The sequence below is a fragment of the Bombina bombina genome, chromosome 5 (genome assembly GCF_027579735.1).
Source record: "Bombina bombina isolate aBomBom1 chromosome 5, aBomBom1.pri, whole genome shotgun sequence".
NCBI classification, from domain to species: Eukaryota; Metazoa; Chordata; class Amphibia; order Anura; family Bombinatoridae; genus Bombina; species Bombina bombina.
The window spans coordinates 486,887,727-486,908,245 of NC_069503.1; the positions used below are offsets into that span (position 1 = coordinate 486,887,727).

At 37.9% G+C, this 20,519-nt stretch overlaps 1 protein-coding gene across 1 annotated transcript in view; it reads right to left on the reverse strand.

Annotated features, from left to right (window-relative positions):
* Nucleotides 1-20,519, reverse strand: part of ADAMTS16 (ADAM metallopeptidase with thrombospondin type 1 motif 16) — a 399,543-nt gene that overhangs the window by 340,859 nt on the left and 38,165 nt on the right. The window contains exon 3 of the mRNA XM_053714402.1: nucleotides 12,497-12,822. Coding sequence (XP_053570377.1) covers nucleotides 12,497-12,822 — 326 coding nt within the window. The remainder of the gene's footprint in view (nucleotides 1-12,496; nucleotides 12,823-20,519) is intronic.

A 20,519-nucleotide genomic window follows, 5' to 3' on the forward strand; every position in this document is an offset into this window, starting at 1 on the left:
GACAAACAGGGAAGAAGTTTGGCGAAAATCTTTAGTTGCCTGCAAGTAGAACTTGAGGGCACGAACTACATCCAGATTGTGTAGAAGACGTTCCTTCTTTGAAGAAGGATTTGGACACAGGGATGGAACAACAATCTCTTGATTGATGTTCCTGTTAGTGACTACCTTAGGTAAGAACCCAGGTTTAGTACGCAGAACTACCTTGTCTGAGTGAAAAATCAGATAAGGGGAATCACAATGTAAGGCTGATAACTCAGAGACTCTTCGAGCCGAGGAAATAGCCATTAAAAACAGAACTTTCCAAGATAACAATTTTATATCAATGGAATGAAGGGGTTCAAACGGAACACCCTGTAAAACGTTAAGAACTAAGTTTAAACTCCATGGCGGAGCAACAGCCTTAAACACAGGCTTGATCCTAGCTAAAGCCTGACAAAAAGCCTGGACGTCTGGATTTTCTGACAGACGCCTGTGTAACAAGATGGACAGAGCTGAAATCTGTCCCTTTAATGAGCTAGCTGATAAACCCTTTTCTAAACCTTCTTGTAGAAAAGACAAAATCCTAGCGATCCTAACCTTACTCCAGGAGTAACCTTTGGATTCGCACCAGTATAGGTATTTCCGCCATATTTTATGGTAAATCCTTCTGGTAACAGGCTTCCTAGCCTGAATCAGGGTATCAATAACCGACTCAGAAAAACCACGTTTTGATAAAATCAAGCGTTCAATTTCCAAGCAGTCAGCTTCAGAGAAGTTAGATTTTGATGCTTGAATGGACCCTGTATCAGAAGGTCCTGTCTTAGAGGTAGAGACCAAGGCGGACAGGATGACATGTCCACTAGATCTGCATACCAAGTCCTGCGTGGCCATGCAGGTGCTATTAGAATTACTGATGCTCTCTCCTGTTTGATTTTGGCAATCAATCGAGGAAGCAGCGGGAAGGGTGGAAACACATAAGCCATCCCGAAGTTCCAAGGTGCTGTCAAAGCATCTATCAGAACTGCTTCCGGATCCCTGGATCTGGACCCGTAGCGAGGAAGTTTGGCGTTCTGGCGAGACGCCATGAGATCTATCTCTGGTTTGCCCCAACGTCGAAGTATTTGGGCAAAGACCTCCGGATGAAGTTCCCACTCCCCCGGATGAAAAGTCTGGCGACTCAAGAAATCCGCCTCCCAGTTCTCCACTCCCGGGATGTGGATTGCTGACAGGTGGCAAGAGTGAGACTCTGCCCAGCGAATTATCTTTGATACTTCCATCATTGCTAGGGAGCTTCTTGTCCCTCCCTGATGGTTGATGTAAGCTACAGTCGTGATGTTGTCCGACTGAAACCTGATGAACCCCCGAGTTGTTAACTGGGGCCAAGCCAGAAGGGCATTGAGAACCGCTCTCAATTCCAGAATGTTTATTGGCAGGAGACTCTCCTCCTGATTCCATAGTCCCTGAGCCTTCAGAGAATTTCAGACAGCGCCCCAACCTAGTAGGCTGGCGTCTGTTGTTACAATTGTCCAGTCTGGCCTGCTGAATGGCATCCCCCTGGACAGGTGTGGCCGATAAAGCCACCATAGAAGAGAGTTTCTGGTCTCTTGATTTAGATTCAGAGTAGGGGACAAATCTGAGTAATCCCCATTCCACTGACTTAGCATGCATAATTGCAGCGGTCTGAGGTGTAGGCGTGCAAAAGGTACTATGTCCATTGCTGCTACCATTAAGCCGATCACCTCCATGCATTGAGCTATTGACGGGTGTTGAATGGAATGAAGGACACGGCATGCATTTTGAAGCTTTGTTAACCTGTCTTCTGTCAGGTAAATCTTCATTTCTACAGAATCTATAAGAGTCCCCAAGAATGGAACTCTTGTGAGAGGAAAGAGAGAACTCTTCTTTTCGTTCACTTTCCATCCATGCGACCTTAGAAATGCCAGAACTAACTCTGTATGAGACTTGGCAGTTTGAAAGCTTGAAGCTTGTATTAGAATGTCGTCTAGGTACGGGGCTACCGAAATCCCTCGCGGTCTTAGTACCGCCAGAAGGGCACCCAGAACCTTTGTGAAGATTCTTGGAGCCGTAGCCAATCCGAATGGAAGAGCTACAAACTGGTAATGCCTGTCTAAGAAGGCAAACCTTAGATACCGGTGATGATCTTTGTGGATCGGAATGTGAAGGTAAGCATCCTTTAAATCCACAGTGGTCATGTACTGACCCTCTTGGATCATGGGTAAAATTGTCCGAATAGTTTCCATTTTGAACGATGGAACTCTTAGGAATTTGTTTAGAATCTTTAAATCTAAGATTGGCCTGAAAGTTCCCTCTTTTTTGGGAACCACAAACAGGTTTGAGTAGAACCCTTGTCCTTGTTCCGACCGCGGAACCGGATGGATCACTCCCATTAATAACAGATCTTGTACGCAGCGTAGAAACGCTTCTTTCTTTATCTGGTTTGTTGACAACCTTGACAGATGAAATCTCCCTCTTGGGGGAGATAATTTGAAGTCTAGAAGGTATCCCTGAGATATGATCTCTAGTGCCCAGGGATCCTGAACATCTCTTGCCCAGGCCTGGGCGAAGAGAGAGAGTCTGCCCCCCACTAGATCCGGTCCCGGATCGGGGGCTCTCGGTTCATGCTGTCTTTGGGGCAGCAGCAGGTTTCCTGGCCTGCTTGCTCTTGTTCCAGGTCTGGTTAGGCTTCCAGCCTTGCCTGTAACGAGCAACAGCTCCTTCCTGTTTTGGTGCAGTGGAGGTTGATGCTGCTCCTGTTTTGAAATTCCGAAAGGGACGAAAATTAGACTGTCTAGCCTTAGCTTTGGCTTTGTCTTGGGGTAGGGCGTGGCCCTTACCTCCTGTAATGTCAGCAATAATTTCTTTCAAACCGGGCCCAAATAAAGACTGCCCCTTGAAAGGTATATTAAGTAATTTGGACTTAGAAGTAACATCTGCTGACCAGGATTTTAGCCACAGCGCCCTACGTGCCTGTATGGCGAATCCTGAGTTCTTAGCCGTAAGTTTTGTTAAATGTACTACGGCCTCCGAAATGAAGGAATTAGCTAGTTTAAGGACTCTAAGCCTGTCCGTAATGTCGTCTAGCGTAGATGAACTAAGGTTCTCTTCCAGCGACTCAATCCAAAATGCTGCCGCAGCCGTAATCGGCGCGATACATGCAAGGGGTTGCAATATAAAACCTTGTTGAACAAACATTTTCTTAAGGTAACCCTCTAATTTTTTATCCATTGGATCTGAGAAAGCACAACTATCCTCCACCGGGATAGTGGTACGCTTAGCTAAAGTAGAAACTGCTCCCTCCACCTTGGGGACCGTTTGCCATAAGTCCCGAGTGGTGGCGTCTATTGGAAACATCTTTCTAAATATTGGAGGGGGTGAGAACGGCACACCGGGTCTATCCCACTCCTTAGTAACAATTTCAGTTAGTCTCTTAGGTATAGGAAAAACTTCAGTACTCGCCGGTACCGCAAAGTATTTATCCAACCTGCACAGTTTCTCTGGTATTGCAACGGTGTTACAATCGTTGAGAGCTGCTAAGACCTCCCCTAGTAATACACGGAGGTTCTCCAATTTAAATTTAAAATTTGAAATATCTGAGTCCAATCTGTTTGGATCAGAACCGTCACCCACAGAATGAAGCTCTCCGTCCTCATGCTCTGCGAGCTGTGACGCAGTATCAGACATGGCCCTAGTATTGTCAGCGCACTCTGTTCTCACCCCAGAGTGATCACGCTTGCCTCTTAGTTCTGGTAATTTAGACAAAACTTCAGTCATAACAGTAGCCATATCTTGTAATGTTATCTGTAATGGCCGCCCAGATGTACTAGGTGCCATAATATCACGCACCTCCCGGGCGGGAGATGCAGGTACTGCCGCGTGAGGCGAGTTAGTCGGCATAACTCTTCCCTCGCTGTTTGGTGAAATTTGTTCACATTGTACAGATTGACTTTTATTTAAAGTAGCATCAATACAGTTAGTACATAAATTTCTATTGGGCTCCACCTTGGCATTGGAACAAATGACACAGATATCTTCCTCTGAGTCAGACATGTTTAACACACTAGCAAAAAACTTACAACTTGGTTATAATCTTTTTTAGTAAAAACGTACTGTGCCTCAAAGAGGTACTGAACGATTAAATGACAGTAGAAATAATGAACTGAAAAACAGTTATAGCATCAAACTTTAAAACAACACAACTTTTAGCAAAGGTTTGTTCCCATTAGTAAAATAACAATAATTAAATTTGACATAAAAAATGCAAAGCAACGTTTTTATTCACAGTCACTATAAGAATTCTCACAGCTCTGCTGAGAGAATTTACCTCCCTTCAAAGAAGTTTGAAGACCCCTGAGATCTGTCAGAGATGAACCGGATCATGCAGGAAATATAAAAGTAACTGACAGGAATTTTTTGATGCGTAGCAAAGAGCGCCAAAAACGGCCCCTCCCTCTCCCACACAGCAGTGAAGAGAAACGAAACTGTCACAAATAAAAGCAAAAAAAGGCTGCCAAGTGGAAAATAATGCCCAAATATTTATTCACACAGTACCTCAGCAATGTAAACGATTCTACATTCCAGCAAAAAAACGTTTAACATGAAAAATAGTTATTAAAAGGATTAGTGACCTTTAACAGAGTAGTTCCGGTGAAATACCATCCCCAGAATACTGAAGTGTATACATACATGTCATTTTTAACGGTATGGCAGGATTTTCTCATCAATTCCATTCAGAAAATAAAAACTGCTACATACCTCAATGCAGATTCATCTGCCCGCTGTCCCCTGATCTGAAGCCTTTACCTCCCTCAGATGGCCGAGAACAGCAATATGATCTTAACAACTCCGGTTAAAATCATAGTAAAAAACTCTGGCAGATTCTTCCTCAAACTCTGCCAGAGAAGTAATAACACGCTCCGGTGCTATTGTAAAATAACAAACTTTTGATTGAAGTCATAAAAACTAAGTATAATCACCATAGTCCTCTCACACATCCTATCTAGTCGTTGGGTGCAAGAGAATGACTGGGACTGACGTAGAGGGGAGGAGCTATATGCAGCTCTGCTGGGTGAATCCTCTTGCATTTCCTGTTGGGGAGGAGTTATATCCCAGAAGTAATGATGACCCGTGGACTGATCACACATAACAGAAGAAATTGGGTTTATTATATCTTTAATAGCAAGTACATACCATAAGCGCCATCAGTTTCAATTTAAAAAAAATAAAGAACTTTAACTTTACACAAAAAAATATATTTTTGACACCTGTAAATGCTGATCTTTCATATGCATTAAAACATTTTTGAGCACAAAGTCCCTTTAACCGGCTCCTATTTATACTCATTATGTCAGGGGATGAAGCATTCTGTCAGAATATAAATTACAACCACAGCAGTCAAGACGACCTCTTGTCAGCAAATATTTTCCTCCACCTCTTTAAACCAACACCAAGTGATGTCGTTTATAATAGAAATCTCCCCTCAGAGTTTTGAATAAGATCAGTTCTAAATCTATATCTACAATAATTATGTATGGGAGCTAATGCTTGTGTGTTACACAGAAAAACAAAAATGAACATGCTTAAAAAAAGATTGTGCACACATGGCAACTGTATTGCCATTTTTAAAAATGCACTTGGAAATCTCTTAACACTTAATTCCTTGACTTGGACACAGCAAAAAAAGTGAAAGTGGTTGTCTAATGTGTTTCTAAAATCTTCATTTTATAATTAGTTTGTTGATCTTAAATGAGTTGAAAACTGGCAATACTTAGGGAGGGTCACCAATGTTAAATTAAACTGGAGAAAAAAGCTTAATAAAAAAAACAGAATCAGTATCAAGAAATCGACTAATTTTCAAATACCTTTTGCCCCTTCTCATGTAATTTAAAGTGCCATTAGACAGGTTGAGATCTGTGCATATCCTAAAAGGGCCAATTAAGTAAAAATAGTTTGCATAAACAATAGTTTAAAAATTGTTGGAAAGTATTTTAAAATAAATTTCAAAAATAAGCAAAAATACTTAAAGGGACATTATACACTCATTTTTTCTTTGCATAAATGTTTTGTAGATGATCTATTTATATAGCCCATACAGATTTTTTTTTTTTTTAAATTTATAGTTTTGCTTATTTTTAAATAACATTGCTCTGATTTTCAGACTCCTAACCAAGCCCCAAAGTTTTATGTGAATACTGTCAGCTACCTTCTCCAGCTTGCTCCTGTTTGTGTAAAGGGCCTTTCATATGCAAAAGAAGGGGTAGGGGGGGGGGGTGTCTTATTTCACACTTGCAGTGGGCTTTCCACCTGCCTTTTCAACAGAACCTAAACTGAGAGCTTCTAAGTAAGTTTTTAAACAGTTTTATACTGGATTTTTATACCAGTATCGGTGCATCTTATTCTTTATAGTAGTGTCTACTACATGCAGTTATATGAAAATGAGTGTATACTGTCCCTTTAAAATAGCCATGCTGTCTGGAACACTGTGCTCCACCCTCCTTATCAGTGTTTAGACACAGGCATTGTATTTCAACTGAGTTCACAGCTTCTATGCATGCTCCAGCAGATAATTCCTATTCATTTGTGCATTTTACCAAAACAACAATGGATAGAGCTACAGCCATAAAATTGTGTGTGTGTAATAGAAACTTAAAAGAAAGGGATAATGGCGAAGCACTGCAGTAAAAATTTGCAGGTACATTAATCAATGTACATATTATATTTTGTCTCTATCTCAACTTGTTTTATATCCCTTTAACTCTGAAAGTTTAGCAATTTCTAATTCTCTGAACTTAATACTAACTTTATATCAGTGACTAGTCTTGTTGTCTTTGTCTAAAACTCAGATTGGCTCTGTCAAATAAGGCAAATGTGGGGGTGGAGTTTGGCTATTGAAATATAATTGCAGTAAAAGGATGTTAATTTGTCTTCAAAACAGAAATGTCTTGTAATTACATTATGTTTTTTGTCCATTTAATCATTTTATTTTACAATCTGAATGTGCTTAATGTCCCTTTCATTTGTAAATAAGTGTGTCTGTAAATATTAGAAGAGAGCAATGACATTGTCTCAAACTTATTTTGGTATTGTCTCTTTAAAGAATACTTGCCATACATATTAAATGTATAGAGTGCAATTTGTATGAGAGCTAAAACCCTATAAAGTGGCTTTTTTGTTCTTGGTCTAAAGCAATAGGAAAACAAAGGGTTCTAAACTCCAGCCACTCATTAACAACTTCAGATGTTCACTTTGAAGTTAATATGGCTATTATAATGTGGTTCACTTATTAAGGTCATAATGTAATTACCCTAAGAATGTTAACTAAGAATGTTCATCCACTTAAATGGTTCAAGGGCAACACTTAAACCTGTAGCAGAAAAAAAATTGATAGTATATTTAAGGAAAACTTTTATTAATTAGTTCAGTAATGCTAAGAAGCCTAGATGATTATCCATAAACGATAAGCATCAGCATACCCAATGCATATTGTAAGTACTGATAAGATAATTGGCAAAAGAAAGACATTTTTCAGGGTTTTTGAAAAGATATCATTAGATCAGCAGCTTTAAACTGTGATATGCAATTCAGATTTTGGGATCATTTTGCATCGAATAAAATACTCATTGTTCATTCATGTGCTACTTACAAGCAATTCAGAATGCTGCAGATGGCAGATTGTTTATTAGAGTGTAACCAATGCAAAGAATTCTGGGCATGTGTATGTGCTGTAAATGACTATGCATTCCATAATCAGTTCAGAATACAATTCAAAGAGTTTTGCACATGACAGTTTATGTGAAACATAAAATATGCTAAAAATAATCATTAAAAAAAGACATCTGAAAATAATAATAATAAAAAAAGATATGTCAATAGAAAATTTTAAGATGTAACAACTGGGTATCAGGGTCTCACATGCAAGACGCTTTATACATTTGGTGGGTGGACATCATTATTCAAAGGTCAAGTGGGTCAATATGCTGTACAAGCCAAAGGCACCAGCTTATGAGATGATTTAACTGACATCAAAAGTAAATAATATCCATTGCATGCAATGACTTAGAAGACTTTAATATAGTATTGCAACAGCTGTTGCATTGAAAAAGGCAATATGTAGAAAAGCAGCACTGTCAAGTTACACCCAGATCACATTTTGGGCAAGTGAAATATTTTTTTAAATCCCCTAAGTTAAAGGTACATTGTACATACATGTTTCCAATCATTCATATAAAAGAGCAGAACTTAAACTAGCTGAAATCACTTTTTCCCCCTCCCAAAAATATATGAAATAAAACTGTTTTAATTTAAACTGAAACCAACATATAGTAGTATCTATACCTTACTAATGCTTATTGGCTGATAGGTAATTCCTACCAATGACTGGCTTGTAATTACTTCCTGTCAATATTCATTAACCGTAAGCTTCTCACTGCAAAAGCACATGTTTAAATACTGCTCTTTCATGACAATGATATAAAAATGTTGAGTACAGCATCCCTTTAAACAGGAAGATCCTCCAAAAAGGGGAAAAAAAACTGCATGCAATAATATTATTTGATATTATATTAGACATCAAACGTTCTATACAATCATACATATGTGTTAGGTTTATCATATGATTATCAAGAGAATTATCTGGAGGTGTGCATTATTTAGAAAAACTAAATAGAAATAATGCAAACTGTAGCCACCATAAAATGTATTTTGGAGAGAAAGAAAAGTTTAAACCAAATGGATTGTTAAACAAAATACTTAGAATAATTTGGCTTTCCGTAAAGTACTATTTTTTTACCACATTGCTATTTACCTGGGGCCAAATTGTTGGGGTAGACCACAACATAATGACATTTTAAGTAAATTGTTCTGTTGGTTAACCAACTGCAGGTACGGCGACAACTTTATAAATTACTGTGTTTAAAAACACACAAAGGACTCTCTCTCTCGTTCCCAAATTGTGGCCAAAAAATAAAGTTACCATTACCATATTATTCTGTACTTTGTTTCATTTGTGTTGCTATTGGTCTTTCACAAACCATAAATTAATGTAACATATAGCACTTTGTAGAGGATCCTGTGCTACATTACAGAGTTTATCACCTGTGAAGGTCTATTTCATGCTTTGCCATTTAGATTTTATGCAGAGGCATTATTTCAGCTAGTAGCTGTTACATCCCTTGGGATTAGAGACAGCAAGAAGGCTAGAACCGCTGCCAACAATTCTCTGTTTGCTAGAAGTAGCACATGCCAAGACTTTAACTGCACATTGCTGGTCATATTAGCTTTCTCTTACAAGGATCTTGTGGACTCTAATGAGCTCTTACATTGAATGTCTTAAAGTCCTCTTACAAGATATTTTAATGTAATCCTCGCTGCATCTGTAAAATCACTGAGCTCTGCCCTAGAATATTCTTTTCTACAGACTGAGCCACAGTAAATGCAAAATATAATTGCAAAACTCAAGTATGATTCATTCCCCAATGAAATACATTATAATGGAAATGTTCTGATTATACAGTTCCTTCTTTGCCATCTAATGTCACAGGACACCTCCCATATACAGCTGTACTTCAGTCTGCATCTGGAAGGTATCTTGGTAGACGGGATAAGCATCACATGACGTGATGCAGGAGATACGCTTTAGAGAAGGCGTGCCTCAAAATATTAGCCATTTTATTGTCCAGGTAATTGCGTATGGATGAAAACATTTATAAATGTTTTAAATAACAACAGAAACTGGAAATTGGGGCTGTAGCATCTCATAGCAGGAAACAATAGTATCTATGCAACCAGGATTTAATAAATAGTTTTGTAGAATTTGTGCACAGTATTTGAAACAGTTATTATAAAGAATACTACGTTCCAAAACATGAAATGATTATAAATAAAGCTGCAGTGGAGTTCATGTTAAAAGCTACATATTTGACAAATCTTGTAAGCAATGTAATGACCTGAAACAGGAACCAACATAAATCAGGATTTTTCTTATATGGAGGCAATTTGCAGCTTAAACACCATAATTAATTTTTTTTTTACAGATGCCCCTTTAATATAACTGACTAACTGACTACATAACATTAACTTAGCGATGCCTGCAAAAAATAAGAGTTTTGTGAGTTTTAAAGTGATGGTAAATGTTTCACAATTGAGCATTACATTTGTATTCCCTAAGTATTGATAACACAATTCGCCCATATAAGTTTTAAATTACGATCTTTTTATGTATCACAAATTTCTATTTTACTTTATGAGTTGTAACGCTCATTGCTCCTCCCCATGAATCACTTCCTTGAATTCTCTTCATCCCGGCGGCAGAGGTGAAACACCCCTCTCCACGTCACAGCACTGGCATAAAAACCTTTGCTTCGCTCTCTACGCATGCGTTAAAAGAGTTATGCTGAGATTCTCGAGCTAGGCCATGCACAGAAGTCAGGAAGTGCATATTTCGTTAGGGGTGTGTCGCCGAGTGGTCTGCTTTGTCATTGGATAAAAAAAACATGTGACCGCTTGAAAACAATGGTGGACGATCTACGGGAGGAGGCTGGATATCAAAAATGTAAAATCAAAATCTTGAATATATATGTAATTACAAGGAATATGCAGATATCATGAATGAAAGTCACATTGTTTTATTACTTAAATTATGATCGCTAACTCGAGGTAGGCATACTTTACCATCACTTTAAGCCCAAAAAGCTATACTTACCTTGCGTTTTTCGCCAGCTTCTTCTGATCCTGTCTATTTTGAAAAGCTTGTCCGATCACGGTGTGCATGATAGCGTTATTTAACTAAATGTACAGCGCTCCTGTGCAGACTAAAGCTGTCCAGCGCTGGAGCATGGTACATTTAGTTCAATGGCGCCAATGACCTGCTTTTCAAAAATTACAGGATCAAAAGAGGCTGTAAAAAAACGCAAATTAAGTATAGCTCTGCAGGCTTAAACCTCCCTTTAATAGCAAATACATTTTACCTAAGGAGATGTAACAACAAATCAGAAGATTTATATTGATTCCTTTATGACAAATAGAACCAGCTAAAATCAACTTAACACTCAGTATCCGCAGATTGAAATTTCACATGAGAGCATGCTGATACCCAGCTAATGAGGACCGCATATTAAAAACATGTCTCTTAAAAATAGTCCCATTATAGAATTACCTCTGATGACCAAATCTAATCAGTGACTCAATTTTTCTAACATTAACTAAGAACCAGAAAAAGAGAAGCTTCAAGAAAATGTATATAACTTTAAAAGCAGTGGCATTGCCAGGGGTGCACAACAAAATATAACGCCCCCCAATGTGCCGCCCACTTCAAAAGTAATTTTTTTCTCTGAGCTAAAGGTTTGAATTGTTGTTAAATCAGCACTCTCCCCATATGGCACTTTTACTGTAGCTAGAGCGCTGATTGGAGAACAATTCAAACCTTTTGTTGATAGAAAAATTGACTTTTGAAGTGGGCGGCAGAGAGCAAGGAATTTGAAACTTATATCTATATTAAAAAGTAAGTCATAGTACAACTTCATTACAACTGATGAATGAAACTCCATCTAACATTTAACTAACATTCTGGATCTGATTTTAAAAAGGGAAGAGTTTGCCATCACTCTTGAAAGTGAAGGTAAAGTTATTGTGTGTTCAAGACAACCTATCATTTATCCATATGACCGTAATGTAGTCGCTAAGTTTTTTTTAGATAAATTCTATATTTATCCCAAAAAAATATATTTAAATTCCTTACCGCTTAGCTACCGACTCCTCCTAAGTCCTACTTCCATGTTCTGAACTTTGTGACATCTCCAGCGGTCCCAGCCGCTCTCTACGCCTCTCAATTCTGTATCTAAATGCCCATGCGCTAATCGTCGATGCTGCTAACCCTTCGCATGCGCTAATTGAGATTCTTATTTCCTAAATGGAAGGATTCCTAAATGGAAGTAATACTCATGTGTGAAACGGGAGTGCGTGTGGTTAGCAATCTATTAAAGGTTGACTGATGCGGAGTGACGGCCGCCTAACGGCCGAAATTTCATTTGGAGCAGAAAAAAAATGACAAGAGATAAAAATAAAATATATATACGGGTTGAATTTGAGGAAATGCATAATAAAAAGGTGATAACTTGATTTATACAATAACGTATATAAAAAATGATGAACGAAACGAATATCGAATTTGCACACATAATGCTATGCTTGATAGACATTAAGGTAACTTTACCATCACTTTAACAATGTAACTTTTCAACAAGATATTGCTACAAACTTTAATAAAACAATCATAGAAAAGCCTTATTCAACTCCAAACCAATATTGGAGGGTTGACCTTTGACAAAATGCATTTGGGGCAACACAGATGAATTAAGAGCATCCTCTTCATTGATAAAATGTAAAAAAAAATCTGTATCGAAAATATGAATAATAAAAATATACATTTTAATACATAATGTGCCATTTATATTATACAAGGATTTAGTACTTACTAATACTTAAACAGATATGTTATACTTACCAAGCCATTACACGTTGAAAGTGCAACTGTTGAATTTGCATGTGATAACAATGATCCTTGGTAAAAACAAAAATCCTGTGATGGAAAGGTGTCAATAGATTTAGTCCTTCCACCTCCAAAAGTTTGAATTAAAAATCCAGGTGCCAGAAGGTTCTCAGAGACCTTTAATTCCAAGTGCAAGTCCTGCCCTGCTCCGTGAATCTTGAGATGAACTGGATTGGTCTCACTTTTGTCTGCCGATCTTTTCCTTCTGTGAGTTTGACTAAAGTCATGTGTGACATATTTGCCATCTCTATCAACTTCATAAGCCTCCACAATATTATAATCTGTAAAAACATAATGTATATCAGTTTAAAAAATGACAGATATCAAATGAAATAAAGTTTGGAGATATCTTTATAATAGAAATCCTAATTTAATTGTTTAAATAAAACAAGATGCTGGGGGGAAACTCCCTATGTGTTTTCTCAATCATATCTAGCTCCCCGGCCTCATCATTATTGCAAGTGCCTATGTTACTCTAAGCAACTGATTTAATACAGCTCATTCATCTCATCTTAGTGAATGGATAAACATATGAACTGGTGAAGCCCAAGACACCACTAGGGGCTAAATGTACAAAACAGTGGATGCTGCTTTTGAGACCTTGCGTGGCAAGTTTGCACATGTGAACCTACTTTCTGCAGTGTACGAAGCAGCGGTCAAGTTATTGATCCACGGCCACGCTAAACATTGCTTAAATTACAAGTTAGCATGTCTGGAGACCTGAAGTAAACTGTAAGAGCTATAATAAAAATATAAAAACCTTAAATATATATATATATATATAAAAATAAAGAATTTCTCTTGTTCTTATACATATTAAAAGTAAAATGTATATTTTTTATTAACATAAATCTTTTCACTCTGATTTAACCCTTTACCAAGCAAAATAAAGCCAGGACCTGAGATTTGTAGCCTGCCTCATAGAAGTCTATTAGGTGAGGGATTTAGCTTGACCGTACTATCTGGACTCTAGATGTTAACATGCCTGAGGTTATCGCAAAAGCACTACCACTTTACTTTTAAACCAGAAAAGAAATGTACCAGCGCTAATCGGTATGCTTACTAGAATTATATATAGATGTAATAGATACTGAATCCACACTACGTCTACCATTGGTTAATCTAGCCACCTAAGGTTTGTGGACTGAATAGTGCCCTGCTCTGTATACCTTAAAAAGAAACGACACACGATAGGTGTCAAATACGAAAATAAGAGTATATATGTGATAGTATCTCAATTCAAAAACGTTATAGATGGCAAGCACAAAAGTACTTGGTAGTTCTCTCCCAGTCCAGGAGGTGCGCTTCTGTCCGTTGTGTTTTTTCATTTTACTTTTAACTTGTAATATGAGCGCATAAATAAGAGTGCTACTGATTTAATTTGAGATGTGTTATAGCTTAAAAGCGTTAATATTTTGTGCTCCAATTGTAATATAGGCCCAAGATTTTATTTTTAGTGTTCAATAACTAGCTAAAAAAATCATAACATAAAATGTTCAAGAAGGAAAACAGAAACATTCAAAGAGAATGCTGATTTGTGCTACTGGAAAATATATACCCGGAGCACTGCAGCTCTATAACAAGAGAATTATTACTGTGTAGTAATGAAAAGAAACAAAACAAATTTGAAGAAGGGCTTATTTTAGAATTCTCAGTATTACAAATCCTTATCTCTCCATCTGCAGTTTCTATTCTTTTTCAGCTCAGTGAATTTTCCTTATCAGCGGTTCAGTAACTGTGACTAGTGATGACAGAAGTGAAGCTTAGTTGTTTGACAATCTGATAGAGAATAGATAACTACCACTAAATACACAATGACATCTTTACTGTTTTGGAAAGGCAGTGATTCTCAGTACAAAAAAAAAGAAAAGGCTTTTAAAGTGACATTAAAACTGAACTAGCCTTAGGGCTAGATTTATCACAGCTGAGGCGTACAGGGGAACGTATACGCGCCCCTGTATGCCTCAGCTCGCCTGTGGCGGGGCGAAATTACCCACAGGTAATTAACATTGCACACGAGTGCAATTTTGCGCTCACGTGCAATCCCGCCCCCTGCCCGCGCACAGCCAATCACGCACGGGCAGGAGCTGTCAATCTCCTCGGTCGGACTCGACCGAGGAGATTGAATTTCGCCACATTAGAGGTGGCGAAGAGCTTAGGAAAGCAGCGGTCTGGTGACCGCTGCTTGATAAATCACGGCGAGCAAGTTCTTGTGAGAACTTGCAGCCGTAGGGGCTTGATAAATCTAGCCCTTAGTGTAAAAAAAATGTGTTTGTGCCACACTCCCTAGAGTTGCCAAAAAGCAAATTCTGTAGACTAGGCTTTCAAAATGCTGCAAATCAAACAGCTGGTTTAGGTAGTTTACAGCATTCTAAAAACCTAGGATGCAGTTTTAATCCTCCTTTCAAATTTTTCTAAGGGCCTCACAGTACTGACTATACTTTCTAATCTTTAAGGAAGCTATGAATTCTTGGTGAAATTATCTGAGGTTGAAATTGAAGAAACGTGGTTCATCTTTTCCCTTGATGTGGTGAGTCTATACACCTCTATTCCCCATGAAGCAGGTCTAACAACTGTAAAAAGCTTCCTTGATAAGAGTAATATGTATAATCCACTACAAATTGATTTTGTTAACGATTTATTAAGGCTGGTGCTATATTGCAATTACTTCCTCTTTCAGGATACATACTACATGCAGAAGCGAGGTACGGCAATGGGCTCCAATGTGGCCCCCTCATGTGCCAATTTATTTATGAGCGGTTTTAAGAATAAATTTGTCTACAATAATCAGTCTTTTATTGGCTGTTGTAAGCTCTGGTTAAGATATATAGACAATATTTTTGGCATATGGGGGGGCTCATTGGAGTCTTTGTTGCAATTTGTGGATTATATTAATGTGTCTATGATAGGCATTAAATTTACTCTCACATATTACCAACAAGAGGTCAGCTTTTTAGATACCATGGTATGTAAGCAAGGTAATAAATTGAGTACTGACTTCTATACCAAGCCTACTAATAAAAATACTCTTCTTAGATATGAGAGTTTCCACCCAGATACAGTCTTCAAATCCATACCTAGGAGTCAGTTATTACCAAGAGAATTGTTAGAGACCCTGACAAATTACCAGACAGGTTAAGATCTATGGGCAATAAATTTGTAAAAAGAGGCTACCCCAAAGAAATTATTCAAAGTAGTATTGAAACTGAGTTTGTACAAATATTTCAATATTGTACCCTTTAAATTGTTTGGATCCATATTGTGAACAATTCTAAAGTGATTTGAAACACTATCGGCTAGATTACGAGTTTTGCGTTAGGCTTAAAAAGCAGTGTTAGCCGGTCCTAACGCTGCTTTTTAACGCCCGCTGGTATTACGAGTCTTTCAGGTACAGGTGTACCGCTTACTTTTTTGGCCAGACTTGGAAATACTGCAAATCCACTTACGTAAATTGCGTATCCTCTTTTTTCAATGGGACTTGCATAGCACCGGTATTAAGAATCTGCCAAAAAGTGAGCGGTAGACCCTCTCCTGTCAAGACTGGTACCGCATTTTAAAGTAAGTAGTTAAGAGTTTTACACTACAAAGCCGTAGCATAAAACTGTTAACTAAAGTGCTAAAAAGTACACTAACACCCATAAGCTACATATTAACCCCTAAACCGAGGCCCTCCCACATCGCAAACACTAAAAGAAAATGTTTAACCCCTAATCTGCTGAACCGGACATCGTCGCCACTATAATAAATATATTAACCCCTAAACCGCTGCACTCCCGCCTCACAAACACTAGTTAAATATTATTAACCCCTAATCTGCCGTCCCTAACATTGCCGCCACCTACCTACATTTATTAACTTCTAATCTGCCGCCCCCAACGTCGCCACCACTATATTAAAGTTATTAACCCCTAAATCTAAGTCTAACCCTAACACCCCCTAACTTAAATATAATTAAAAGAAATCTAACTAAAAATTCCTAATATTAACTAAATTATTCCTATTTAAAACTAAATACCTGTAAAATAAACCCTAAGATAGCTACAATATAACTAATAGTTAAATTGTAGCTAGCTTAGGGTTTATTTTTATTTTACAGGCAAGTTTGTATTTATTTTAACTAGGTACAATAGTTATTAAAATAGTTATTAACTATTTAATAACTACCTAGCTAAAATAAATACAAAAGTAAAATAAAACCTGTAAAATAAAACCTGACCTAAGTTACAATTACACCTAACACTACACTATAATTAAATAAATTAACTAAATTAAATACAATTAAATAAATTACATAATATTACCAAAATTAAATTAAATTAGCTAAAGTACAAAAAAAACAAACACTAAATTACAGAAAATAATAAACAAATTACAGATATTTAAATTAATTACACCTAATCTAATAGCCCTATAAAAATAAAAAAGCCCCCCCAAAATAAAAAAAAACCCCTAGCCTAAACTAAACTACCAATAGCCCTTAAAAGGGCCTTTTGCGGGGCATTGTCCCAAAGTAATCAGCTCTTTTACCTGTAAAAAAATACAAACAACCCCCAACAGTAAAACCCACCACCCACACAACCAACCCCCCAAATAAAAACCTATCTTAAAAAACCTAAGCTCCCCATTGCCCTGAAAAGGGCATTTGGATGGGCATTGCCCTTAAAAGGGCAGTTAGCTCTTTTGCCGCCCAAAGTCCCTAACCTAAAAATAAAACCCACCCAATACACCCTTAAAAAAAACTAACACTAACCCCCTGAAGATCGACTTACCGGGAGACGTCTTCATCCAAGCCGGGCGAAGTGGTCCTCCAGACGGGCAAAAGTCTTCATCCAAGCCGGGCAGAAGTGGTCTTGGGTCACCCTAAGAGTAATGGGGAAACCAGACGTGGACTCCATGCACACTTGCCCTTAGAGAGATACAACTGCACCTCACTGACGAGGCCCATAGGAGGCCGAAATGATCGTCTGGGGTTGTTGCTTCCCTTGTTCAGAGAAGAATTGCCTGGTATTTTGGCGCTGGACTGTCATTGGGCAGGGTCAGACTGATATGCTTCAGGATATTTTTTCTCTGTGAAGGGGCATAGTGTGCAAAAAGAACTGGCACCCTGAGGAATTCAATAAAAATGAACATGCATGCTTCTGTTCTATCTCATGGAGTGCTGTTCTCTCTTTTGATTTTTAGTTTTTTTTTTGCTAGTATTTTATTTGGGGGGTTGGTTGTGTGGGTGGTGGGTTTTACTGTTGGGGGGGGGGGTTATTTGTATTTTTTTTTACAGGTAAAAGAGCTGATTACTTTGGGGCAATGCCCTACAAAAAGCCCTTTTAAGGGCTATTGGTAGTTTAGGCTAGGTTTTTTATTTTTATTTTGGGGGGCTTTCTATTTTAATAGGGCTATTAGATTAGGTGTAATTAGTTTAAATTTCTGTAATTTGTTTTTTATTTTCTGTAATTTAGGGTTTGTTTTTTTGTACTTTAGCTAATTTAATTTAGGTAATTGTATTTAATTTAGTTAATTTATTTAATTGTAGTGTAGTGTTAGGTGTTAGTGTAACTTAGGTTAGGTTTTATTTTAAAGGTACTTTTATATTTATTTTAGCTAGGTAGTTATTAAATAGTTAATAATTATTTAATAACTATTCTACTTAGTTAAAATAAATACAAACTTGCCTGTAAAATAAAAATAAACCCTAAATTAGCTACAACGTAACCCTTAGTTATATTGTAGCTATCTTAGGGTTTATTTTATAGGTAAGTATTTAGTTTTAAATAGGAATACTGTAGTAATTAAGTATAGTAGCGCTGCGGAATCTGTTGGCGCTCTACAAATAACCGATAATAATAATAGTAATTTTATTTAGATTTATTGTAATTCTATTTAAGTTAGGGGGTGATTGGTTTAGGGTTAGACTTAGGTTTAGGGGTAAGAACATTTATTATAGTGGTGGCGACGTTGGGGCAGCAGATTAGGGGTTAATAAATGTAGGTAGGTGTCGGCGATGTTGGGGGCAGCAGATTAGGAGTTAATAAGTATAATATAGGTGGTGGCGGTGTCCGGAGCGGCAGATTAGGGGTTAATAATATATTGCAGGTGTCGGCGATGTCTGGGGCGGCAGATTAGGGGTTAATAAGTGTAAGATTAGGGGTGTTTAGATTTGGGGTTCATGTTAGGGTGTTAGGTGTAGATATCAATTGTATTTCCCCATAGGAATCAATGGGGCTGCGTTAGGGGAGTTTTACGCTGCTTTTTGGCAGGTGTTAGACTTTTTTTCAGCCGGCTCTCCGTGTTGATTCCTATGGGGAAATCGTGCACGAGCACGTTACACCAGCTCACCGCTGTCTTAAGCAGCTCTGGTATTGGAGTGCGGTAATGAGCAAAATTTTGCTCAACGCTCACTTCTTGTCTTTTAACGACGGGTTTGTAAAAACCAGCAATACCAGCGCTGTAACTAAGTGAGCAGTGAGACAAAACTGCTCGTTAGCACCGCACAGCCTCTAACACAAAATTCGTAATCTGGGCCTATATTTTTTAAAACCTATTTCGATGTTCCTAATGTATTCTAGTAGGCGTTTCATGTAGGGTCTGATAGTATAGTTAGTATTTTGACAGATCAGCTCAAGGAAAGGTACTTAGCTTCCACTTTGCTAATGCATTCCACAAACTAACCCCTGTCAAACACCGTTCAGACCACCAGTATTTGGATTCAGCGCCTTCACAGGTTATGAGGTAAGTCCTCCAATGCCTATGCGTGTTTCACCCCCACGTCATAAGACTCAACGGGGCTTCCTCAGGGCTGATTTTACACTACCATTTGCACTTCTTTTAATTGCTGGCATTTTATTGATCATCGGTCCTTTACTTTTTTGACCCTTAGGGAGTGCAGGACAAGCACATATTCTACACTAAAGCAAGAGGCGTTTAATGCCTATTTAATAGGGAAGTATAAAAACGAATCTTTCAGGACCAAACCACAAAGATATGATCTAATGATTAAATAATATCACACTTACTTTATTTTTCATACGCTGCCAGCAAAACGGTTTAAACACCAGTCTAAAGATTACATGCATTTAATTAAAAAGTAGCAACATTTGTTAAATGAGACTTTTCACAAAAGAATTATACAAAAATGTAGACATTGAATCTTATGAGCTATTGCTTTAATGTGTACAAGACAGAATGGCTAATGAAATTACAATCATAATATGGGGGACACATGCAAAGTATGAGAGCACACTCAGAGCTCCCAGGTGCACTGCATATTGTGGAATTATCAGAATTTAGAAGCTTATCCAGATGTCTCATGTTTCACTTCAGTGCAAATGTCCTGTTTTCCCAAAGTGAAACCAGGGAATGCACATAGCCCACTCACAGCTCTCCTGAATCCAGAACACCCAACCTACCCAAGGTACACTTGTGACTCCGCTCACAGAAAACTTTGGCTCCTCCCACAACTCTCCCTCACACAGCCTATACCTCGAAAGCCACAGTAATGTTGGGAAGTATGTCATCATAGGCTGTAAGACAAATGATTTAAGGCACCAAAAAAAGGGTTAAACCAGTTGCCAATAGTCCTATAAGTGACATGTTTATAGTTCTGTCTGTCACAGCCCCTCCTCAAATTATAGGTCTCTGCATAGTGCAAGGAACTGTTTAAAATCACTGTGAATTTGGGATTTCTAATGCTTATTTTATATTTTAATTATTGCACTGTTGGTTACACACCACTATGTGTATAGCCCCTATTAATGGATTAAACACATAGTTAAAGACAGTTCTAATGAAGCAATGCACTATTGGGACCTACCTGAACACATCTTGTGAGACAATGACATATGTGTGTGTAGCCACCAATCACCTACTAGCTCCCAGTAGTGTAATGCTTCTCCTGAGTCTACTTATGTATACTTTTTAACAAAGGATACCAGGAGAATAAAGTATATTTTATAACAGAAGTAAATTGAAAATTGCTTCCTCTGAA